Source organism: Bombus fervidus, chromosome 10 (genome assembly GCF_041682495.2).
Source record: "Bombus fervidus isolate BK054 chromosome 10, iyBomFerv1, whole genome shotgun sequence".
NCBI lineage: Eukaryota > Metazoa > Arthropoda > Insecta > Hymenoptera > Apidae > Bombus > Bombus fervidus.
The window spans coordinates 9,234,201-9,256,405 of record NC_091526.1 but is presented as its reverse complement, the minus strand read 5'-3'; the positions used below and the strand labels follow the sequence as shown (position 1 = coordinate 9,256,405).

General features: G+C 38.1%; 1 protein-coding gene across 11 annotated transcripts in view; it reads left to right on the top strand.

Moving 5' to 3' along the window:
* The window catches only part of 5-ht1 (serotonin receptor), a 158,425-nt gene that overhangs the window by 103,295 nt on the left and 32,925 nt on the right, over window positions 1–22,205 (top strand). For 9 of the 11 annotated variants that reach the window (XM_072012106.1, XM_072012105.1, XM_072012100.1 and 6 more), the window contains one exon: window positions 9,374–9,809. In XM_072012106.1, coding sequence (XP_071868207.1) covers window positions 9,692–9,809 — 118 coding nt within the window. In that variant the 5' untranslated portion in view covers window positions 9,374–9,691. Of the gene's footprint in view, window positions 1–9,373; window positions 9,810–21,861; window positions 22,020–22,205 lie in introns of those variants that run through there. The other 2 variants (XM_072012110.1, XM_072012109.1) reach the window with 2 other exon arrangements.

Genomic DNA, 22,205 nt, shown 5'->3' with positions numbered 1-22,205 from the left:
ACAAATTTTCAGATATAGTTCTATAATTTGATCACGTTATTATAAAATACAAATTAATTCATCGAAAAAAGGTTCAGAATAAATGTTCCCGTAGCTGTCAAACAAAATAAGATCCCTGCAGATTATCATAACCGTCCTTTTATTTGCTTTTCGAACGAAACATGTGTTTCTTCATACCTTCAAAATTTGTTTAAATATCTCCTATTATAATATTACAATATTGAAAATATTAATATACTGCTTATCTTGATAATTCTACCTTTGATTGTCATAAAATCTCATCGATTTATCAGCTGTTTGCAAGACTTTTATCTTTCAATCTAAGAAGTTGTTTTACTCTTTTAATTACTGAGATTCTCCTGTCTAGTCATAAAGGGATATTAAAATCAGAAAAACAACAAAGGGATACTTATTATATCTTTCCCTCTGATCTTGCGGTATAAGCGGAATAAATAAAATTGGCGATGAAATAGTGGTTGCTTCTGGAAAACGGTGAAATTTCATGCGACGTCATGACGTGTCCGGGAAATAGAGAAAATGAGAGAACAACATAGGAAATATACACAGCAGGGGGCTGCGAGGCGATAAATCGCCTTTCCCCTCGTACTTCCTTTGCCGAATACCGAAGAAGCTGTGTTCTCGCCACTCAGCGTGGAGGATTACGGAATCTCCAGGTCGATCGATTTTTCTTTTCTCGGGGGTTCAAATCGCCTCGATTCTTCCCCAATCTTCCACCTTGTAGAAGTTGCAAGCCTCTAGATATTAAACCTCGGAAGCTCGGTGTACCAGGTTTTCCAATTTTTTGGAAATTCTTGAGTCATCGTAACAATTGTCGCCTACGCTGTTACATACACACATACACACACACACGCACATACTATTTTCTACTTCCAACTCAAGAACATTCCAAATTCCTCTCGCGAACTCCTTTCACGAAAATCCATAAAACTCGCCTAAAATGTGAAACTAGAGAAAGAGAGAGAGAGAGAGAGAGAGAGAGAGAGAGAAAGAGAGTCTCGTCGTTAAGTCACGCTCGATCAACCATGATTTATCGGGGGAAGAAAAGACAGCACGGGGTGTGAAGGATGACGACGGTGTTGTCGTTATTAAATTTTAAGCCGGGACAAGACTCGCGGTCCTTTCAAAGTGAATATTAATGTCTCACCAGGTGGTAAGTCCCTGACGAGATTCTGATAATAGTGATACGAGGAATAAGCAAACTATCTCAATATAACAAAATCTCGTTTATCCGCGTCTCGTTTATACGAACAAGTTAATTTCAAGCCTTAAGAATGGAATTTTGCAATACAAACGTACTTATTCTTATAACGAGGATACTAATACATCAAATCATCTGTTGTTATTCAAAATAAATTCTATATATCAAAGAAGGAACAAGTTGATAAACCGTACGAGTCTTTTTTTAATACTGGAATATTTTAATGAAATAGCTTTTCGGTACCCCTTTGTGGATAAGTTAATAACAATTTTGAATTCGTTTGATGTACACGCTATAGTGTTGTAGAAGGTAATAATGGACACCAATTTATGCGCATAACAAAAGCTTTTGTTTCATATAACCACTTTACTCCATGTCTGATCACATATGTTCTGTATCTACTTACCCGTATTCTACTGTTCTGTTGTTTCACCGCGAATCTAAGAAAATTATCGTTTATATGGAGACGTTACCATCTGCGTATTCTGACTGTGAAAGCAACTTTGACACCTGGATAATGAAATTTACACTTCGCAATACGATTGAGATATACAATTTCCCGACTTAATGCAAGCGTTATTCCGCTGAAAAGCGATGCGTTTATGGGACACCTTTACGAGCGCCGTCGTGAGACTAAAACTCCAGATGTTTAGCGATACAGTAAAACTCCGTTTGTTGGGTCGAAATTTTAATTGATATTTGACTGACTGAACTTTCGCCGAGCAAATCCACTTATCAGGTCGCCAGCTCCAATCACGTAAACGAAAAAATATTAAGTAGCGGAGAAAATGGGTGAATCACAATTGTATAAACTGTTTGTCCTCCAACAAGTAGCAACAAGTTTCTAGGCAAGTTCTACTGTGTCCTAATCTAAATATCCAAGCGAGCTAAGATGAGAGTTGGTCGCGAGTATTGGCAGATCTTCGTGTTCCCTATTCTCTCTATCGCGGTTCCTATACGTATATGTTGTATGTGTATCTCTCGTTCTCCTGATACCGAACTTCCTCGCTTAACTAAGTTCTTGGTGAATGCGCTTAACAACCACGAGCCTTGTCCTGCTACTGGCTCGCACCATACCGACCGTCTGCCGTATGATTTAACGACAAACTTTGAGGTCTTACTTGTAAACGCGGTCAAATTAGCTGGATACGTATTGCAGCCGGTTATTTAGACTTACGCCGACAGTTTTAAAGTTTCCATGGTGTTACAGCAGGGCCATATGAGAGTTGGCAAGGTGACTTTACTTAAGGAACGATTTTATGGAAGGCAAGGAAGGGATTCACGAGTGTTTGTTCTGTTTGTTCGCGAGATTATACTCGCTAATGGCCCTTGGTATTCGTTACACGAGACGTTTTAAGAATCCGGATGATCAAGAGATATAACCGGTACAAATATCAGGATTATTTCTGTTGTAAAGTTTCACTGCAAAGGCGAGCGAATCTTATCGTATGAAAGGCACACAAAAAACGCCTGGGAAAATCCATTTCTATGATGACGCAGTATCTTTTCATTTCAAGAAAGCTTGCGTCCGTTCGCAATAATAAGGTTTGAGAGTGTTGCCTGGTAGATTCTTGCGTATCCTTAACGTAGGAGGAACGATTCTCCTCTTCTTTCTAATTACCTTCTTGCGCAATTTCATTAGGAACATTCAGATATATACTGGACCACGACAATGTTTAAATACTTACCATAGAAAATTTTTATGTGTACAATATGTATAATGGAATTTCATTCGCGAGTAATGAGACACAATTATGAGACAGAAACTAATGAGATACACTAATGAGACGCAATTTAATTAACGTATACAGAAATTACGAGACATTTATTGCAAGCATATATTCAACAAAACTTACGTGCACACAATTATAAATTGTATTAAAGAATATTACAGCATTGCATAACATGAATAGGTATCTTAAACTCATTAGAAGTATTAAATACGAACATTGAAGTTTATCGATATAATGGATAATTAACTGTTTAAACGCTTCCGTGATTTCTATGAAATGTACACTTGTATCAAATATTTTGTAGCTTCTGTGTGTATTTTTAAATTTGTTTCCACCTGTATCAATACGCTCACGACAGTCGAGTCTCATAACAGTGCTAATGAAATTTCAAAACGTTTCGTATGATATATTCATAAAAGATGTGTACAAACGAGCCTGTGTAGTCGTCGTAGGACACAGCGAAACCTGGAAATGGAATCGCGATTCGTCTCTTCTTTGTTTAATTTCACATCTCATGAGAATTATTACACGATTTAAGGATCCAACGGGTGCGTACACCTTTATTGCGTTCGTACGGCAATGAAAAATTACGCGTTTCCTGCTACACGAAATGAAAACCCGCCCCCAATACGAGTGCCGCGTTTCATTCGCTAAAAACATAGCGGCAACTGGCTGATTCATATTTTATTCATGGGACGCGCAACCGGTACAGTTCTCTTCCGATTTCTCGCGAGCCGTTCTCTTGTTTCGTTCCCGGGGGTCTTTCCCGTGGAAAGGGATAGCAATATTGCGGCCAGTTGTAATGTTTCGCGACAATGACGTTACCCTAGTGCTGCACCGGTGTTTTAGAGGACCGGATTTTCCACTATTTCATAAGTCAAATCGAATGGCGCCCGGTGAAAATTGGGAAAATAGATCCGATGGTTTTAATGGCTTCAATGGATTTGGAAAAAAACATTTCCTGTGTTACATATGGAGAAAGGCTCTGTCCATTAAAAAATGTATTTGGCGAGAATCAGCGAAAAATTTTACATTAACCATTAATTTTTTCAAATGAGTATATATCGTAAAAGTAGAGAATCGTTTGTAGTGTCATTTTCGTTTTTATACGAAGTTCTTGTGCTTACGTTGTTTTTTTTTTTTTTTTTAATTATTATTTTAGTTTTAAAATATACGAATTAATAAGCGAATTAGTCATTTGAAACTACAGTCGTTATTTTTTTCTCGTGGAATCTATAAATATAAATCGAAAAATATAAATTCCGTTTATAGATATGAAATGTAATAATCATTGTACCATAATTTCGGGTACACGTTGCACTATTTCGTTATGACGATTATGAGAAATAAAATTACTACGGTTTGATTTGCCCGCAATTTTCTAATTAAAGTATATCCTGTGGAAAGTAAGCAGGTGCTGCGATAGCTTCTGGTATATCTGGTCCATAGGTTCGATCAGAAAATCAATTTTCTAATATAGTAGAATTGTATTATACAGGCGGAATTTTAATGTGAAATAACATTCTGTAAACGTAACAGGATTCAACCTGTCAAGTACTCTTATTTAACGTGTTGTGTCAATGCGGCCAGTTACTAGAGTTACTCGAGATTATCGCGGACTCACGCGCTGGAATTAAACCGGGAAAATTTCGCAAAATCCAGATTAAGGCGTTACGTGGGACCGTGATTTTCTAGTTTCTCATTTAATTAAAACTTGCGCCTCGACGGTGAGGATGCAGTGGGGTGGAGAATTTGTTATTCCGGTTGTTCAAGAGAGTGGAAAATAAAGTTTCGTCGTTTATGACCGGTTCCTTCGGATAACGAACATACACAAGCTCGCGGCTATTAACGCGATTACTTTCACTGATCCGATACATTGACCAAGAGTTCTTACATTAATCTGTATTAGCCTACAACCGTGCATCCGACGTTTTGCTTAATTAGAAGCAGTTTGGCCGAAGAAGAAGAAGAACGTTTAGCGTGATATACTGACTGAAGTTTCGCCATGCTGCTCGCAGAACAATTAAGGGATCATTTTCTCTATCATTTTGTGTTTTTATTTCCATTACTAATATCTCTATATTTCTTTTTCATATTGGGTTAATGCACATGAAGTTTCTTTTATTCAAATAAAAATGTAGCCTCATGTAGTTTCTTTAACAGTTCTATCCTATTTAATGAAAATAATTTGTATATGACCAGACTGTTACATTTTCCTTTAAATATTTTCCTATTTGTTTTATGAACATACGAGGTTTCGTTTCTTCAAATAAATATTTAACCATATACATATAGTCTCTCCAGTAGAACTATGAACGAAATAATTTTCATGGTTAGACTTTTAAAAGGAACATAATTAAAAAGATAAGACTCAAGAAGATATTCGTTTTATCTAATATATATTATTACGAGCACTACATTTTAGAACATTTTATATAATTTTTGTCTTCATCCCCATTACGGTGTAACAAATTGATGCTTCGAAACCGATGGTTTAACTCGAACCATTTCTTTAGAAAGTGACATTTTAATATATAGAAACCACTATCCGGTTACGTGTACGTTTCTATCACATCCTGAACACTTGGGTGGCGTCTAGCCAGGCACACCATGACATGGAATTGATTTACAGACAAGCCCGTTAGTTTGAACCGTAGCGTTCTCCGGTCGAGCCCGACGGCTCGGTTAACTCGGTATTTCCAAATTAACTTAACTTCTGCAGCCTTAATTACGTTTCTTGGCCTGGCCAACTTTGTTAGCGTGTCGCTGCCCATATTGTTTAGCTGTGCCGCCGCTGGCTTCCATTAGCCTCATGTAACTAACCTCCCTCCTCTTCTGAGGACTTTCCGCTTACAGAAGCTTACGAGATCCGCGGATTACTGGCTCAGCTCTTAGCCGGCTTTCGAAGGCCACTCGAAGCCGCTTAGAAACATCCTCATCCTCCCCTAAATCCTGAACGATTTCTAATTCGACCGAACTTCCCTCAATAGAGTGGACAATTTAAAGATTGCCACAGCTAAACGGAGAGAAAGAAGAAAGAAAGAACGTTGAAAAATGCATAGAATGCGCGTAACATGCAAATTTATACGATATATCGAAAATACATAGTACTCGTTGTAATATTTAAAGCGAGGGAACGAATCTCCATTTAGATTACATTTCTCTAGTTTGTAGAAGTATGAATCTCCAACGGATCCGCTGTCTAGTAACGATCTTTTGATTGTAATTGTCGGAATCGTACACAATTCTCGGCTACGTTTATGCAGCGATAAAATGAATTTTATCGTGAACATTGATGAAAGTTTACAACTTTGAGATAACAGTTGGAAAGTAGAGTGATCGAAGTTCGGGATAAGGGCGCAAGAGATTAATTTTATTTGTGAAATTTCGTACTCTTACAAATCCTCGAAATAATTCCTATCATTTAAATAAAATTTGTTGTTGCAAAATCGCCGCAGATTACTTAGTACATGTTTTTCATTTTAATTCTTCTCCAAAGATTAATCGTTCAATCATCGATCCTTGTCAGGAAGTAATTCATCTTCGTTTCAAGATTCTCCGACGTTTTAATCATGAAACATAACACGTCTGTTATAATTTGAACTTTGACGAAATTGGTAGAAGTGTAGCTCGGAGTAATATGGTTACAATATCGATTAATCGACGTTTCAATGGTAATTTCACGCGAGCAGTCGATTAATCCCCCATCGGACAATTTTACCATCATTACGCGATTCAATAACGAAAAAAATGATCATTCATGCGACGACGACGTTCATTTCCGTTAGCGGATTCGGCTCGTTACAGACAGAGGCAGCTCTCAAGCCGATAGCTCGCGGGATAAACTAATTAATACTTGGCTCCTAGAGTTGAGCTGCTACTTTATTCGATTAACGACATTGTCGAAACAATAGTGCAATTAATGCTCCGCCCGATGGAACAACGGCACGTTATACGACGTTCGATTCGTCGAGGAAACAAGGGGAACCTTTGTTTCATCACGTACCACGGAAACTTCACTCCATACTCGTGAGACACGTAGAAACGAAAAACATATTGAGCAAGATGCATTTTCGCGGAAATATAATTTGTTGAGGGGATACTGAACGCGTTATGGAACGATGTATAGAGAAGGAGAGAGATCTTTGCTTTGAAAAAACTGGTACAAATGATCCCTGCCAGGTTTGCTGAAACGCTGCTGGTCGTTAAGGGGGAGCCGTGGTCATTAATGGCGCAGGACGAAGTCAGGAAAGTTAGAGGAAACTTCTCGACGCTGTTCCCCGTAAAATTGATGCGGGGAAATGGACGCCAACCATTTGATGAATTTCTTCGGAACGAATTTTAATTGAAATTACTTTTTCGCAGCGTTCATTACGCGCTGCGGATCGCGATAGTATTAGTTACGAATAACGCGCGCGCGTTAAAAAATTATTTCTCCGGCAGAATTTCAACAACGCTCGCACTATTTATGGTATATGGCTGTTTCGTTGCGTTATTTTAATCGGAACGTCACTGATTATTACGAGCGCTGGCGTGGTGGTTAATTCACCGCTTTGGTACGGATGAAAACGAGAGAAAAGGAAAGAGTGGAAGGAAGGATGAACAAAGGCGAAGAAAGGCAAGATAAGGGAGGTAAAGAAGGAAGAATGGGAGGCAAGATGAAGAAAAAGGAGAAGAGAACAAAGAAATAAATAGAAAGGAGGGAAGAGGATTACAGATTTTTTGGAAATCATAGCACGCAGGCGAGTTAATAACGGAAGAAGGAAAGGAAGGGAAGAAAAGAAAGGAAATCTGAAAAGAAAGAAAGGAAAGTTGTGAGGGGAATGGAAAGAAAAGGAAGGTAAAAAAGTAAAAAGGATAGAGAATGTAGGTAAGGAAAACCGGATAGAAAAACATCGATAATCGAGACATACCAGCGAGAAAAGTGAAGGAAATAAAAAAGAGAAAATCGGGAGAATTGAGACCGGAGAGAAAGAAGGAAAAATGTAAGAAAAAGGGAAAATAGATGAATTTGCATCGCTAAAAAAACGAACAGCAGAACGCGTCAACACGTATTAAAGTAAAATGGAAATAACGAAGGGAATATACTTTGCCTGTAAGGTATCGCGAAGCGACGTTCCTCGCGCGGCGAATCGCCATAAAATTTATTTAATAACCCGCAAAAGTGGCTGTTTTATCTGGCGCATCTTTACGAGTACTTCTCTCCGTTCTCCTTCACCTTTTCTTACACCCCTTTTTAACTTTTTAATGGTCTCGAAGGAGTGGAAATTTCTTGACCTGAAACGATCCTCTTCCTCTCGTTTTGTACCCCCCTGGTGTCTCTCCAGTATCATCGATGTCACTTTGACCGGCGGTTAATTCGCAACGAAACTCGCGATGGAATTTTTCTGCGTGCAGGCCGACTACCAAATGGACGATGGATATCTGATGAAGTATTTAAAAGTGTCATCGCGCGGACACGGATCTATGAAACGGTAATTCACGGACCTGTCAATTTGATTCCGCGCAACAATTGAATCTAGACAGCGAGCCAGAATCGTTTCACTAGCTGCAGAGTTAATGAAACGTGTCTATCGAAAAATTAAATATAGCGCACGTGACCTCGGCAAGCAATTTTATGATGCTCGTTCATCGTGGACACACACCTCTCTGCCTCTCGTTCTTTTTTCTCTTTTTTTTATTTTTCACTCCTCTATACTCTCTCCCTTTACCTCGTTTCTCTTTTGCCCATATTTATAACCGAACACGGTCTGCACCGGCAGTCAGCGTTTCAATTCCAATAATTGTCGATCGATTACTCCAATTTCGTTACTTCTGCGTACCACCGTGAAGGTGATACTACTCGTTCGTTTCTTTCGATCGTTTTTCCCAAAGAGACGTCGTCTGAATAACGTGACTAACTCGATAAAAAAATAGATCCCCGTATGTATATTCAGTGAGCGGAAAGAAATTTGTAGTAGCGTAATTCTGAGCGATTGTGAAAGATTCGTGTGAAGCGACAGCGAACCGAGTGAATTTAGAATAACGTGCAGCTTAATACACGAGAAATTATAGAGCTTATGAGAAAGAAGTACGAGACTTTCCTAGAATATTCTTCTTTTTTTATTACAAATGCCAACTCTTATGTAAAAAATTCACTGACACGAAATTCTCTACATTTCCAATATTTAAATTGTATTAGTTAGAAGCGAGAGAAAGGTACAGCTTTCATACTCATAGGTGTAAAATTTTATTACTGCAGATACTAATTGATGGTTTTGTAGCACGTTTGAAAAAGCGATTTGATTTTGATCGATTCTCAGCTGGCTTACACAATTTATTCCAGTAAACCATAGTAAAACCTCTTCAATCTTCTTCCATCTGTTTTTCAACCTGATACACCAATCCTACCAATTAAAGTTCATTTCTTTTTCTGTTGCAGAGCTCACCTCCGACTCGAAGGGAAAGACTCTAAGTGGTTGGGCAAAATTGTGACCGTTGTCCGCGAAAAATGGATAACGGTGAAAATTCTGCGCGGCGAGTGAGGATATCAGCCGACGACATTCTTATTACAATTTCAACAAACAGACACTAACTTGGCGAACTCGAAGAAGTCGGCTAGCCAAGATCGCCTTGAATAGAAGATTCATATCTCGCGGATCTCCTCGTACCGGTGGACCATGGTACGCTATTTAAGGAGATGATAGCCGACATACATTGAAGAGCCTGCTGGAACTGAGAGGATTATATCTCGTACGTCATGGAGGAACACGTAAACCAGGCTGCGAACTCGTCCACCGACGGGTTGGCGTTCACCGATGCCTCGATCATCCTCAGGGCTCTGGTCCTTGGTCTCCTGATACTCGTCACCGTTGTTGGTAAGTTCTGCTTCTACTCTTGGATTCGACGCTTCGACCAAGAAATTTGATAAGTTGTTAAAAATGATCGGGGGAAGTTTTATTTGTTTCGTGGCCTCATTTATTGGCGAACTTCCAACTGGAAAAGTAAAAGCTGTTGGACGTAGAACGAGTCTCGAAGTAGGTGTGTACGTGAGTGTGTGTGTGTGTGTGTGCAGGGTGACACATTAAAAAGTATCGAGCATAGACGGGGCAACTTATTGACGATCTGATGGTCCAGTTCGCTCGGGTGTTCGATATTAATCTATCGCTGCGAATATTTTGGAAAGTACGTTCGGTAGAAGGAAATGGTTTTTGGAGTTGCTGGAGATTGAGAGAAACTTCGTAAGTGTTATATATAGAAACGAGTATACGTGTAAATAGGGAAAGTTTTTATACCGAATTCAATTCAATTTACGCTGCTCACCAAAAACGTAGCAACATTTTATATACGAAATCGCATCAAGGTGTTGCAATTTTTTGGCGAACAGTGTATTGTATTAGTAGTATTCTTAATCCATTTATTTTGTTTAGTTTGTAATTATTACCAGAAGATTGGAAACTATTATATATTTATAGTAGGCATATATTCAAAGTAGGTACAACGACTATAAAATTATACCGACTATTGACTCACCCTATTTTTACGGCATTTACGTGTTAATTGAGTCCAAACGTAGTAAATCTGATATCATTTGATAGTACCTTTGTAGTATCTCAATTGATACTATGGAAATGTCAAATGCATTAACTCATTGACTGCCACGTGAATTTTATATATTTCGTCCTGGCATCCGCAACAGTTTTAAACGTACTATATCACAGAGTTGAAATTTTGCAGAATATATTGTATTTTGCGTAATTCTGTCTGACAATGCTATCCGAGTCACTCATGCTGCTAAACCTTTTTCAATTCATGAAATTCATCGTATTTTAATCATTCTAAAAAAAAAAAAAAAAATGTATTAACGTCGGTTATATTGGCAGTCAGCGTGTTAATTGTTTTTGAATTCCCTTTCACCAGACAGAGAACCGGCAAAATTAACCTTTCGATTAATTTAAATTGCCAAAGCAGGGGCGTTCGAGTGCGTTTGATTATCGGATGCAAATCGACGAAATGGGACATCAATTTTACAAAAACGGCTCAACATGTACACGAGTGAGTGGAAACTTCGAATCTGGTTGTCGGTGTCTAATCAATTAATCGTTCTCCTTCCGCTTACTGTACAAGCAGCCTGCACGTGCAAGCTCTGTCTCTCTGTTAGTCGATGTAATGGTGTCTGTTGTCAACGTGTAGTTTCGCGGACGGCGTGAACGGTGCACCACACAAGTACAATGGGAGATTAATCTAAAGCTGACACGTTTCCGCGCCGCGTAATGTATTATCGGGAATGACGAGGGTAACCGTGTGACGCATCCACGCACGCATCTACGTGGATAGAATCGGTCGAAAGACTTGGAAAGTAGCGCACGGAGAGGAAATATCCGTTTCGACGGCGACGAAATGAACTAGGAGGGCTATCAGCCGCTTCGGAGTTAATGGTTCGATTAGAATTTCATGAGACCTTCGTTCGGCATAGCGAACGCGTGTTTAATGTCTCTGAAAAAAGTGCCAGTAAGAATCTATTATTCCTCTCCATAGAACTGTGCATACGATGGCCTCTAACATATTTGCAGAAACATTAATTCCATTTTTAAATGGATATGTACATTGATTATACTTGAGTTACATGTACAAGCTTACGAAAGTATTCGAACACTCGTAGATATACTTTACGAATATATTGTGCATGTTAAAGAGATATTGGAGTTTCAGTAGCTGCTGTGGAATTAGACTAGTTAAGCGATTATATTGGAAAAGTTAGCAACGTGCCTGAAAATGTACAACATGAAAGGTAGAAAATATTTAGTACAAGAATATATTAAAAATGTTTAATATTAATCAATATATTCAGTGGGATCATATTTAATAATTATTGTGTATTAAATTATTGTATATTAGAGTACCTTTAAAAAAAAGCAATAAATATCTTGTAATTTTTTCACCGTGGTACTAAAATCATGGCACAAATAAAGTCAGGGATATTCTATGCGTCAAGATGAAACAACAATCGAGAATAGGAAAATCGCTCCGGGGGCATCAATTTCCAGTTCCTCGAGATCATTTTATGATAGAATTTTAGCTTCCAATGGATTAATCAATACCGAGTCAACGATTGCCATTAAGAGATAACCTTTATCCCATCCGCCGTTCTAAATTCAAGATGATCATCCTTCCAGAAAAATAAACGATATGATCTTAAATAATTTAGGAAGTCGAAGAAACTAAATTATAGAAGATAACGATTATATAGGGATCTAGATATCAGACCCTTCTTTCTTCTGCGACACAGGAACAGTTCGCTTCATAAACTGGAGATGCGATACAGATTGCTTAATTTTTGGCTGCTTCGAAGGCAAACAGAATTTGCAAAATTTAAGACAGCCTATTCTTGGGATGTGCCATTTCTGAGAATGGCTAACGAGATTCGAGCCATCTTGGAAGAATTGTTAATTACGTTTTTTGCTGACACTGGTAATCTTCTGATAGCCTTTCTGCTCTTGATCGAGAAAAGAAGAAAATAGAACGAGGTGTCGAAGGGAATAAGAATTAAAAGGGAATTGTATCGCGTAGAAATGGCGTTATCAAAATTGGCCAAATATTGAGAAAAACTGAACCACTGGGTAATTCGATCGTCAAATTGATCGAGTTGTTTTAAAATTCACTTTCATTTTGTCTCTCTGCTTCGCCCATCTTTAATGCGATTCGAAACAACCTTTTTCCAATCTGTGAATCAGTCTTGGACCTTCGAATTCGAACGTCGGGGTCAATACTATGGAAATTTAATTATTTGCTGGACATTGCGAACACTTACGGATTTACGCAGTTTCCAGTTCATCATGTAGATCGAGCAGCTGTGTGAAAAAAACTCTTTACGAACGTATTATGAATATTGTACAAAGCGTTTTAAATTTTCATTAATTTTAATTAGTTAATTTTCATAAGTGAGATACGACTGCTGAATTGCAAATAAGGAACGTCCGCTTTTGGCGTAGACTTTTTACATAAAAGCTACGGGATATCTAGTTCGTTGGATAATTGCCAATTTCGTACAGTAACGATCGCAGGGGCATCGGCAATGATGATTGCTTCACCTAAATCTAAAGCGAGCATCGGCGTTACTAACGTGCACGAAGTTATCTACTAGTTCCGATTAATTAATTTCGTTAGCGAATTCCCCTCGCCATTAGTAGATTGTCATTAATCAAATGTTGAACGTAGGGCACGTAATTGAAACACGAGCCGACGATCGATGAATCGCCCAATTTTTGTCCTCATTACCGCGGAAACACCAGAGGAACCTAAAAATTTCATCGCCGGGCTTTGTCTGCCACAAAGTAGAATTTTTCTACTTTCAATCGGCGAATTCAATTGGAGCACGGCTCGCTGGTTTCCTCTAATTCGTGAAGTCGTTTCAAAGAGCGAAATGTTCTTTCGGCCATAATAGCAAAGAAATGACATTAACGTTTTAGTTGGGCGGATCGTAACGTAGCTTATCGTACGTGTCAATAAAAGCTCGTCCTGCTTCTTTAATCCTCCCGCAAATCGTAGAATTTTTGCTGCTTTCAAACGGCAGATTCGATTTCGCCGAGTCAGACACCGATATAGGCAAAACCACGATTTTTCTTTAATACGTATATATATATATATATAGAGGATGTTCTTTAGAAAGGTAGGATGTCTCTTTCACGTCAAGGATAGCGAGAAGAGACGCTGTCTACATCGACCGCGTCTCCTCTATACGTCTACGATGACCAAATAGAAAGAAGGTAGTTTAGTCGTCCAGGATGGTGAATGGCCTATTTAAGCTGTATACAAAAGGTTCGTAAACCTTTATGCCTCCTCTATACTACTTTACCATCCCCTTCGCGTGATATCATTCTATGTTGAAGGATTCGAGCCTGTATCCGATATCTTGATGATTCACGAATGTTACTGGTAGTTTCGTTTCGTTTGATGATGATTCGATGAACCATCTGCGTAACTCTTACTCGAGTCGTAGAAGTTGACAGAATTGTTTTACTATCGTCTTCTTCATTTTAGTGTCGAGTCTCCTTTGGATTTGAAGCTTTCGTATTTTGTTACATTTTCCTTTTCCTTTATCTTCTTCAGACTACGTTTGTGTTATAATTATTTTCTTTATCCATTTGTTAGTTTTGGCGATATTTTCTAGAATAGCTCATATCTTAAGATGTTTGTAATCTTTATATTTTTGGGACTATGGCTACCAATTGTAAGTAGAATATTTTATTTTGTTAATCTTCAATAATACTGGCTGGAACTTTCAGGGATTATTTTATCTCTTTTAACCACTGCAGGCTATTACTTGGAATTGTACTTATTGTTCCTTCTTAATCCTTCCGTTTTCCTCCAGCGTCTTTTTGTGCAGCTTTTTGGAATAGTGGATTAAATTAGAATATTTAGATTTTTCATTTAAAATTCAGAATATTTAGATAAAATTATTAAATAAAATACTTTCATTTAATATAGTACTTTAAATAAGAATTAAATCTACTCGAGTATAAAATATCCTTCACATATTATCAGGATTCTTAATTCAACAGATATCGTTTTAAAATGATAAATTTCTATTTAATTATACAGATATCTATATCTCATCGCAAAATTCAAAATATTTTAAAAATATTACGGATATATTTAAAACATCAATTAAATCTGATTATAATTTTTTCCTATTGTCTCCAATAGTTCTTGTATAAAACTATTTTTCCTACCATACCGCATTGTCCATCAATTCAAAACGTATTCCATTATTTATTGCTCTATCCCTAATACTAAATACCTCCATTCTTACCTAAACAAATCTAACTTTCTCGTTAATTTCCACGGGCAGAAAGAAGTTCTTGACTAACATCGTATTCTATATATCTTAACACAATTGAACTCGGTCCGAACGATAACAGTAGCGAACAAGAAGAGGGACAGTGGACGAAACGAAAGAGGATCGTGTAGGATATGGCGAAAACCCGGGGGAAACTAACGGGGGAAGAATAAGAAAAGTTTCTTTGGAAATATGAGTTGTGGTTAGTTGAATGCAACCACGAAGTAGTTTAATTAGAAGGAACACCGTGTTGGACGTTCGTCGGTCGACCGCAACTTCTTTAGAACTAAAGGAAAAGTTACATGAAATCAATGAGTTGTCTCGGAAAGAATTCGACATTCTCGGGCAGGAGGCATTTGCCGAGAAGTGGAAGATCTTTTTCAGGACCGTTTATTCAAACCGGAGGGGAGAGGGATTGTTCGAGAACCGTCGGCAAGAACAGCGAGAATTCAGCTACTTCAATCTGACTAGCGTGTTCGGGGTTGGGAAGTTGGAACGCGCCAGTGAACGTTCCACGGAGCCGGAAATAAATATGACAGTAAGTTTCCGGCTCGTAGTGCCGGCTAACGCTCGAACGCACATCGTGCACGCCGTTACTCTGCGTCCTGGATATTCACTTTAGCAAAATGTATCGCTGATTCGTGACGAAAATGCTCGTTGACTCTTGTATGAAAAATCTTCAGTCAGGTGTTAATACCGTTAATCAGGCAAACTTCGTTTAAAGAATTATTCGTTGATCTTGTTCCGCGAAAATTAACGATTCAACGAAAAAAATGTTTATTCTTCCATGTAGATTTTAGATTTTTCTCTTTATAGAAGTACGTACACGATTGTTGTATTTGTAGAAATATTGAACAAATTTAACGAGCAACGGTATCATAATTGGAGACGGTTTCAATTCAAGATTAATTCGTGCATTAATACTTTTAATCAGACAAGCTGCGTTTAAAGAAATATTTGTTAATTTTCGCTGAAATATTTCGTTCGAGCTAAAATCGACGATTATTCAACGAAAACGTATTTATGCTTCCGTATTTATTTTGTTTTTTTTTTTTTTTTTTTTTTTTTTTTAGAAGAATGGACAGTTTATTAAAGAGCAGACAGAATGGTATCACGTTTGAAAACCACCTTATTCAAGATTAATTCATACGTTAATACCTTTAGCCGCGTGTAAAGAAGTATTTGTTGGTTTATTCGGTGGAAATTTTCTTTGATATTAAAATGGACAATGAGTAAACGAACACATATTTACATTTCAGTGTCGATATTATATTTGCCTTTTATGAAAGCGGAAAATTTGAACGGCGAACAAAACGGTATCACGGTTGAAAACTACCGTATTCAAGATTAATTCATACATTAATACTCTTAACGAAACAAGCGGTGCATAAAGAAACATTTGTTGATTTATTCGCTGAAAAATGTCATTGATATTAATATAGACAATGATTAAACGAAAGAGTATTTATATCTCAGTATCGTTATTATATTCTTCCCTTTGAAAAGCGAAAAATTTCACGGACAAACAGAATATACTATCACAGTTTGCAAACTATCTCGTTCAAGGTTGGCAGTGATTTATTCGAATTTCATCAGGCTCATCAAGTTATCAAAACCAACTTACAGTTCGTTTATGTACGAAAACTTGGTTGGTGAAGTTTCGTTATTTACAACCGGTGACGGTAATGCTTGCATTGCTAATGATCGCGTACCAATTGAATCGAATCGCAAAGACGAAGTTTGAGGACGAAGTTCCTATCTGAGCTAATTCGGAGAGCTCGTGCAGTCTGTCAGAAACATCAAATGCGATTAAACTTGGGTAGAAAAGTACTTCGATTAGCAGTGACCAGCGCCTGAGGGGGACGATGTCAGTGTTTGACCGGCATACATATTCATACGTAGACCGAGGCTTCTCCTCCTTTCTCGGAGTTGTCTGACTGTAAATTCTGTTATTAGTACAGTTCGCTGCCTGACTAACGGCCCGTTCAACATTGCCCAGGTATCCATATCTGTGTCGAAATTAGAGTAATTTTACGGACGCTTGAGAACGACCAAAACGCCCCGCGTAATTATGTCACAATTTTCACATGCTGTCACATGACGTGTGATTATTGGCTTTCAAATAACACTTATCAAACCATAATATTAGTTATTGTGCATCGTGCTTAAATATCGTACAATGGAAAATGTCTAAATTGCTTTTATTACTTTGGAAGATCATTTAAGACAGAGGCGATTGAAACTGTAAAGAAATGACGATTGTTTTTCATTGATAAATGATTACTTCAGACAGCCATTATTGTTTTGTAAAAATTCTTAGACGCTAAAGGCTGTACCAGAACCTATCGCTGAATAATATCAATCGTTTCTGAGCGTATCGTGAGTCCAATGAAACTCTAACGCACCGAAATGTTTACTTCGTTTCGACCACTTACGATGATTACGAGAATAAAAATTAATCGTCGACTAATCAGTCGAATATCAGCTGGATCGCGTAATAACGGGAAATTGTTTTCGTTTTTATTTCAGCGCGACTATTACGTCAATCTTTACACGTGAGTAATCGTCTATCAGAGTGCTTAAATCGTTGATCTAGAGCTATACTGGTTACTCGATGTCCATAAGCTTCGCGTTATTGCCCAATAAATATTGAGTTGGCTACTCAATGCTTCATCGTATTGCTAGCGAATAACTACGCCTATGGTAATTGACAGCTATTTTGATTTCGCTCTCTGGGTCCATTAAAATATACTTACTGCTCTTCGTCTAAATTTAAATGACTTTCAACTGCATCCATTCAAAAGCATAGAATAAAAGTCAAATTTTCCTCAACCCATCAGCATTTACCATTCTTTTGGGACAATTTTGATTTTGATCTTTTCTATTCCATGATCATTTCAATTTGCGCGATTCGCTTGTTGCTTTGCTGTTCTAAAAAATATTCCCTCGGAACAATTACCAGAATGATGATTACAAAAATGATGATTATAATCGATAAGTTGCTCTCTAGAATGAAATGTTCTTTGAATAGCTTGTTGACAAAATCAAGATACCCATGGATTGAATCGCCGTTCTCACATATAACGTTAGACATACCGCTTTATTCCACCTGAATTTGAATGACTTTTGACTCATGCATCGAACAGGAGAAGATAAAACTCAAATTTCCTCCAGACAATCACCATTTGCCATTTCTTTAGCCAGCTTTCATCCCAGTTTCATCCCCTACCATCACCTCGACCGAGCGATTTCTCGAACGTTGTTTCCACTATTTTACGATTACCATCCGGAACGTTGAGGTTTTCTCTTCGCTGATCCTCGCGCAATTTTATTTCGCGGCTCATAGTAATAGAATGATGGAGAAGGAGGGGAGGGGGAAAACAGCGCGTACTGTAAGAGGTTGGTGAAAGTAGCCTTAAAGTGCAACAGCGACGTATCGTGAAGAGAAAAGAATTATTTCGCAATAGTAACCGCGTGGATCGAAAACGTTGATGCGTGCAGCCGCGTATCCCGTGGGAGAGAAATTGAATAATTTACGAAGAATGGCTCTCGACCACAGGTGGTACCGGCTTACGTATTCCACCTGCGTTCGTATAGTTCGCCTTGAAAGCAGAAACACGAACATCCCGCTTAAGCCTGTGTGCACGTTGAGCTTTCGCGTCACGCATCTTGTATTCTCGAGTGAAAGCGGTGTGTCGTCTATTCATTTATAATAAAACGTTGTACTGCGATTAACGACCACGGTTCAATGCTTCTAACGAACGTTGGATACCGTCACGAATTCCTTGTTACAGAAAAGAGCTGTACGAAGCGGAGAGAAGCGTCGTTACGAATGAATGAATGCGAGATAAAAGATGGAAAGTGTATTTCCCTGGTTTATTTAGTAAGACGTAGAGGTTGGAGAGCAATGAGATCAAGAATGAATTCGTGATTGCGAAGAGACCTCTTTCAAACGACTAGTTTTAAGAATAAAACGGCGAAAGCGTGAAATTCTATTGAGCGGAGGTGATTCTTTTGCTCGCGAACGTGAATTAAAATTTGAAAATTACTTTAACACTAGAATTATCTGTTCTTCTTCCACTTGAAATTACGCAACGAATCGGTAGATGCTATTGATAGCGTTTTGAATCGAAATACGATTATGTGAGTTTTCTAAAAACGAAATTGATCAACTGCAATTATTCAGAAAGCTGTTCATTGTTATTTGGCTTTATCTATACATTTCCATGATCGATAACGTGTCTATATAGATTAATATATTTCTGCTAAATTCGCACGAAATACTTTATTTCATATTCTAAAGGCAAAATGAGTGATCGATGTCGAGTTCAGCTCGACGTAGAACTACAAACGAGGATAAAGTAAACTATAGGCATATAAATGAATACTTTTATTTCTTAATATACGATAAAAATTAATGTTTCTTAATGTTACACAAAGAAGTATTACGTGTCCAAGATTTCTCAAGCACGAAAGCTAATATTCTAGAAATTGTAATATTCATTGGATGATCTTCGATGGATTCTGAAAGGAGTTTGCGTTTACTAACTACGCCAAGCTCTCAACCTATTATTTTTTTATTTTTACTCTTTTTCTATCGAATTCGTAACCTTAAAAAAGAATAAAGTACCGACTTAAAATCTCCAAGAGACTTTGACTTTAATCGTACGATCTTCCAACGATCTCTAGCTTGAGCCCTTAAACGAATTTCTCGTCGATGTTGCAATCCTCGTACGATCTTTGCCCGAAGCTTGCGACCTTTTACCAACTTTACTACCGAGCTTACGATCGCGCTATGGCTTAAAAGAAGAAAGAAAATAGTCTCTCATCAGTCGAATTCGACTAAAATTTTGACGCGCACTGTACTATATCCACGAAACGAAGGATAAGTTTAACACCATCCTCAGGGCAAACGACCGGAACGCGACCGCTAATTTGAAAATGCTCCTCGCCAAGCACCGTTCATTTATTCGTATTAAACGCTTTACGCGGAGTCTGGAGTTTACGGTGCAGTAAAGTGCTTGTGACGGCTTCGAGGCTCGATTTTCTGTCGCTCGAACAATTTAGTTCGCGAAGTCGACGAGAGGAAAATGTGGGAGGGCGAAAAAAAAAAAAAAGGACAGCGTGTGCAGTGAAACTACGTTCCCTCTGATCCGCGGATTCAACGCGACTTTTCCGGTGTACACGTGTTACAAATCGACGATTCTCGTGATATAAACGTCGGTTTACTTTATACCCGCCCACCAACGTGAAAAGATCGACGGTCGTAAAAAGGATTCAAACGTGCAAATTACCGTGGAAAATTACTGCGTTAGGACGTGAAAAGTACTCGCACCGTTATTAACAAGCACGAGTGGTCGAAATGGAGCGAAAACCAGGTAACGCAAGCCATGATGTCTATAACACGGGAAACTGTTAATTTCAACATTGATTCAAACCCCGTAGAAAGCGTAGAAACCAATCTACTCTGCAGCGATAATTGGATCGAACTTCGATGAATTGTAAAGAGTCTACTGGTTTTTACGCAAATTCATATGTTCAAAAACATAATCGAAAAAGTAGAACGTTGGTAAAAAATTGTGTTATGTATCAAGTATTATGAAAAGTACTAGATACTGTTGATATTTTATATATTTTTTTCACATTACGCGCGTTCTGCGCAATGTTGCGTTTCCTAATTTCTTAGAAATTTATAGATATATCCGTAATGTAATTATAAATACGGAACAAATATCTAATCATATCCGCGCGCGCGTGGATATCCTCGTGGCACGTGATTCGAGAGAAGAATGGAAGATCGATGAGGCGTGAAGTTTGGAAGAACGTGCCGTTTCAAATTCATCGTTTTATGGGACGATGTCCGATCTCTCGATTCTTCTCGGTTTGGCAAACGGTAGATAAATTTACGAATTTTCCTGGAAAATATTCCCGACGTGTACGTTTTGTATCGAATAAACGTTTCGCAGAGAGCGCGTGTTATTTATTCCGCTGCGAGTTTACGTCAATTGCTCGTTGTACGTTCGCTCTGACAGAGATCGACACGCGTCGTCCAACGTTGTAAATTAATTTTTCAAAAACCGTCACGTTAATAGGGAGACAAGCCGAAACTGGACACGTTTGGCAAATCGTTTTCGGAGAACGAGGGTGTTGGCGTGTCTGTTTCGTTTAAAGGCTCGCTACCTGGCCGACGAATAAACTGATTATGCGATTGTCAAAACGTTTGCTAAGCCTTCAAAGCGACGACAGCGTCGAAAGACTAATTACAGAATGTAACAAGCTAGTTGCCTCTGCTTGAACGTCCACTGTTTGCTGACAAATGGATGCTACCTGCAATACCTTCGCCACTGACTGCGGATAATTAGCACGAGTGTAACCACTACTCGCTAGTGGAAGTGAAATTCAAAGGATAACGAAGATTGATGACGTTGACTAGGAATTTAGCTTGAAAATTGTCAAATTTTAGGTACTTTGTCTCTAGGACGAACAAGATGCCATATCATTATCCATGGAAAATGTTGGAGAGTTCCGTTAGGCCAGATTTATGATACGGTAAAATACAATTATTATTTTATAAATAACTTTAATAGTTCGTTTCACGACTCGTAAGTAGAATTTTAGATTTGCCACTCAATAATAATTTAATTAACTTGCAACACATTATTTGGATATATTTTTAGTTCATTCACATCACTAATTTCACATAATACAATTAGGCTATGAATTTCAAAATTGAATTATAAAGAAAATTGAAAAATGTTGTGCCTAATTTTTATTCAAACCAGAGAACCGAATTTCAACTACAAGATAGTACAACACACCAAGTTGATCAATTTTTATCGTACCTACTTGGAACTGTCATCGATCTTTTAACGCCTGAACAAATCAAAGTTAAACCACACACAATTACCATATTTATCAGTGTACCTATTTATCAAAAACTCCCTTCAGCCCCGCCACTTTCAACATTAATCTACTCGAAGGGTACGCATCCGGAAAATCTGCTACCAGCGACCATCTTTTATCCGGAATTATTAACCGAAGAAAGTAATATGTGGAATTTTCATCGAAAATGAAACGAGAATCGTTCAGCTTCGTGCTTTTCGGGGTTCCTTGGTAATCAGCTTATGAATTATTTACGCGAGTTCCGAGGACCGTGCGCAACTAACCGGATGTATGATTAAAACGGCGACTCCCGGCGAACCTAAAAGTTACAGCGAACCACCTCAAAGCACGCGCTAAAATCGTGTAGGTAGGGGATCTTGATAACGTCACCTATTTCAATGCTGATGAAACAGACTGTGAAATGTTTTGAAAGCATACGATTTAGAGTTTCCTACGAGTAATTATGCGGAAAGCTTAAGTCGCTGTTTTAGGGAATGTTTGCTCGATCTTCACGCGATGAAGTACTTGGGGGATTTTCTAAAACAAATTTTTG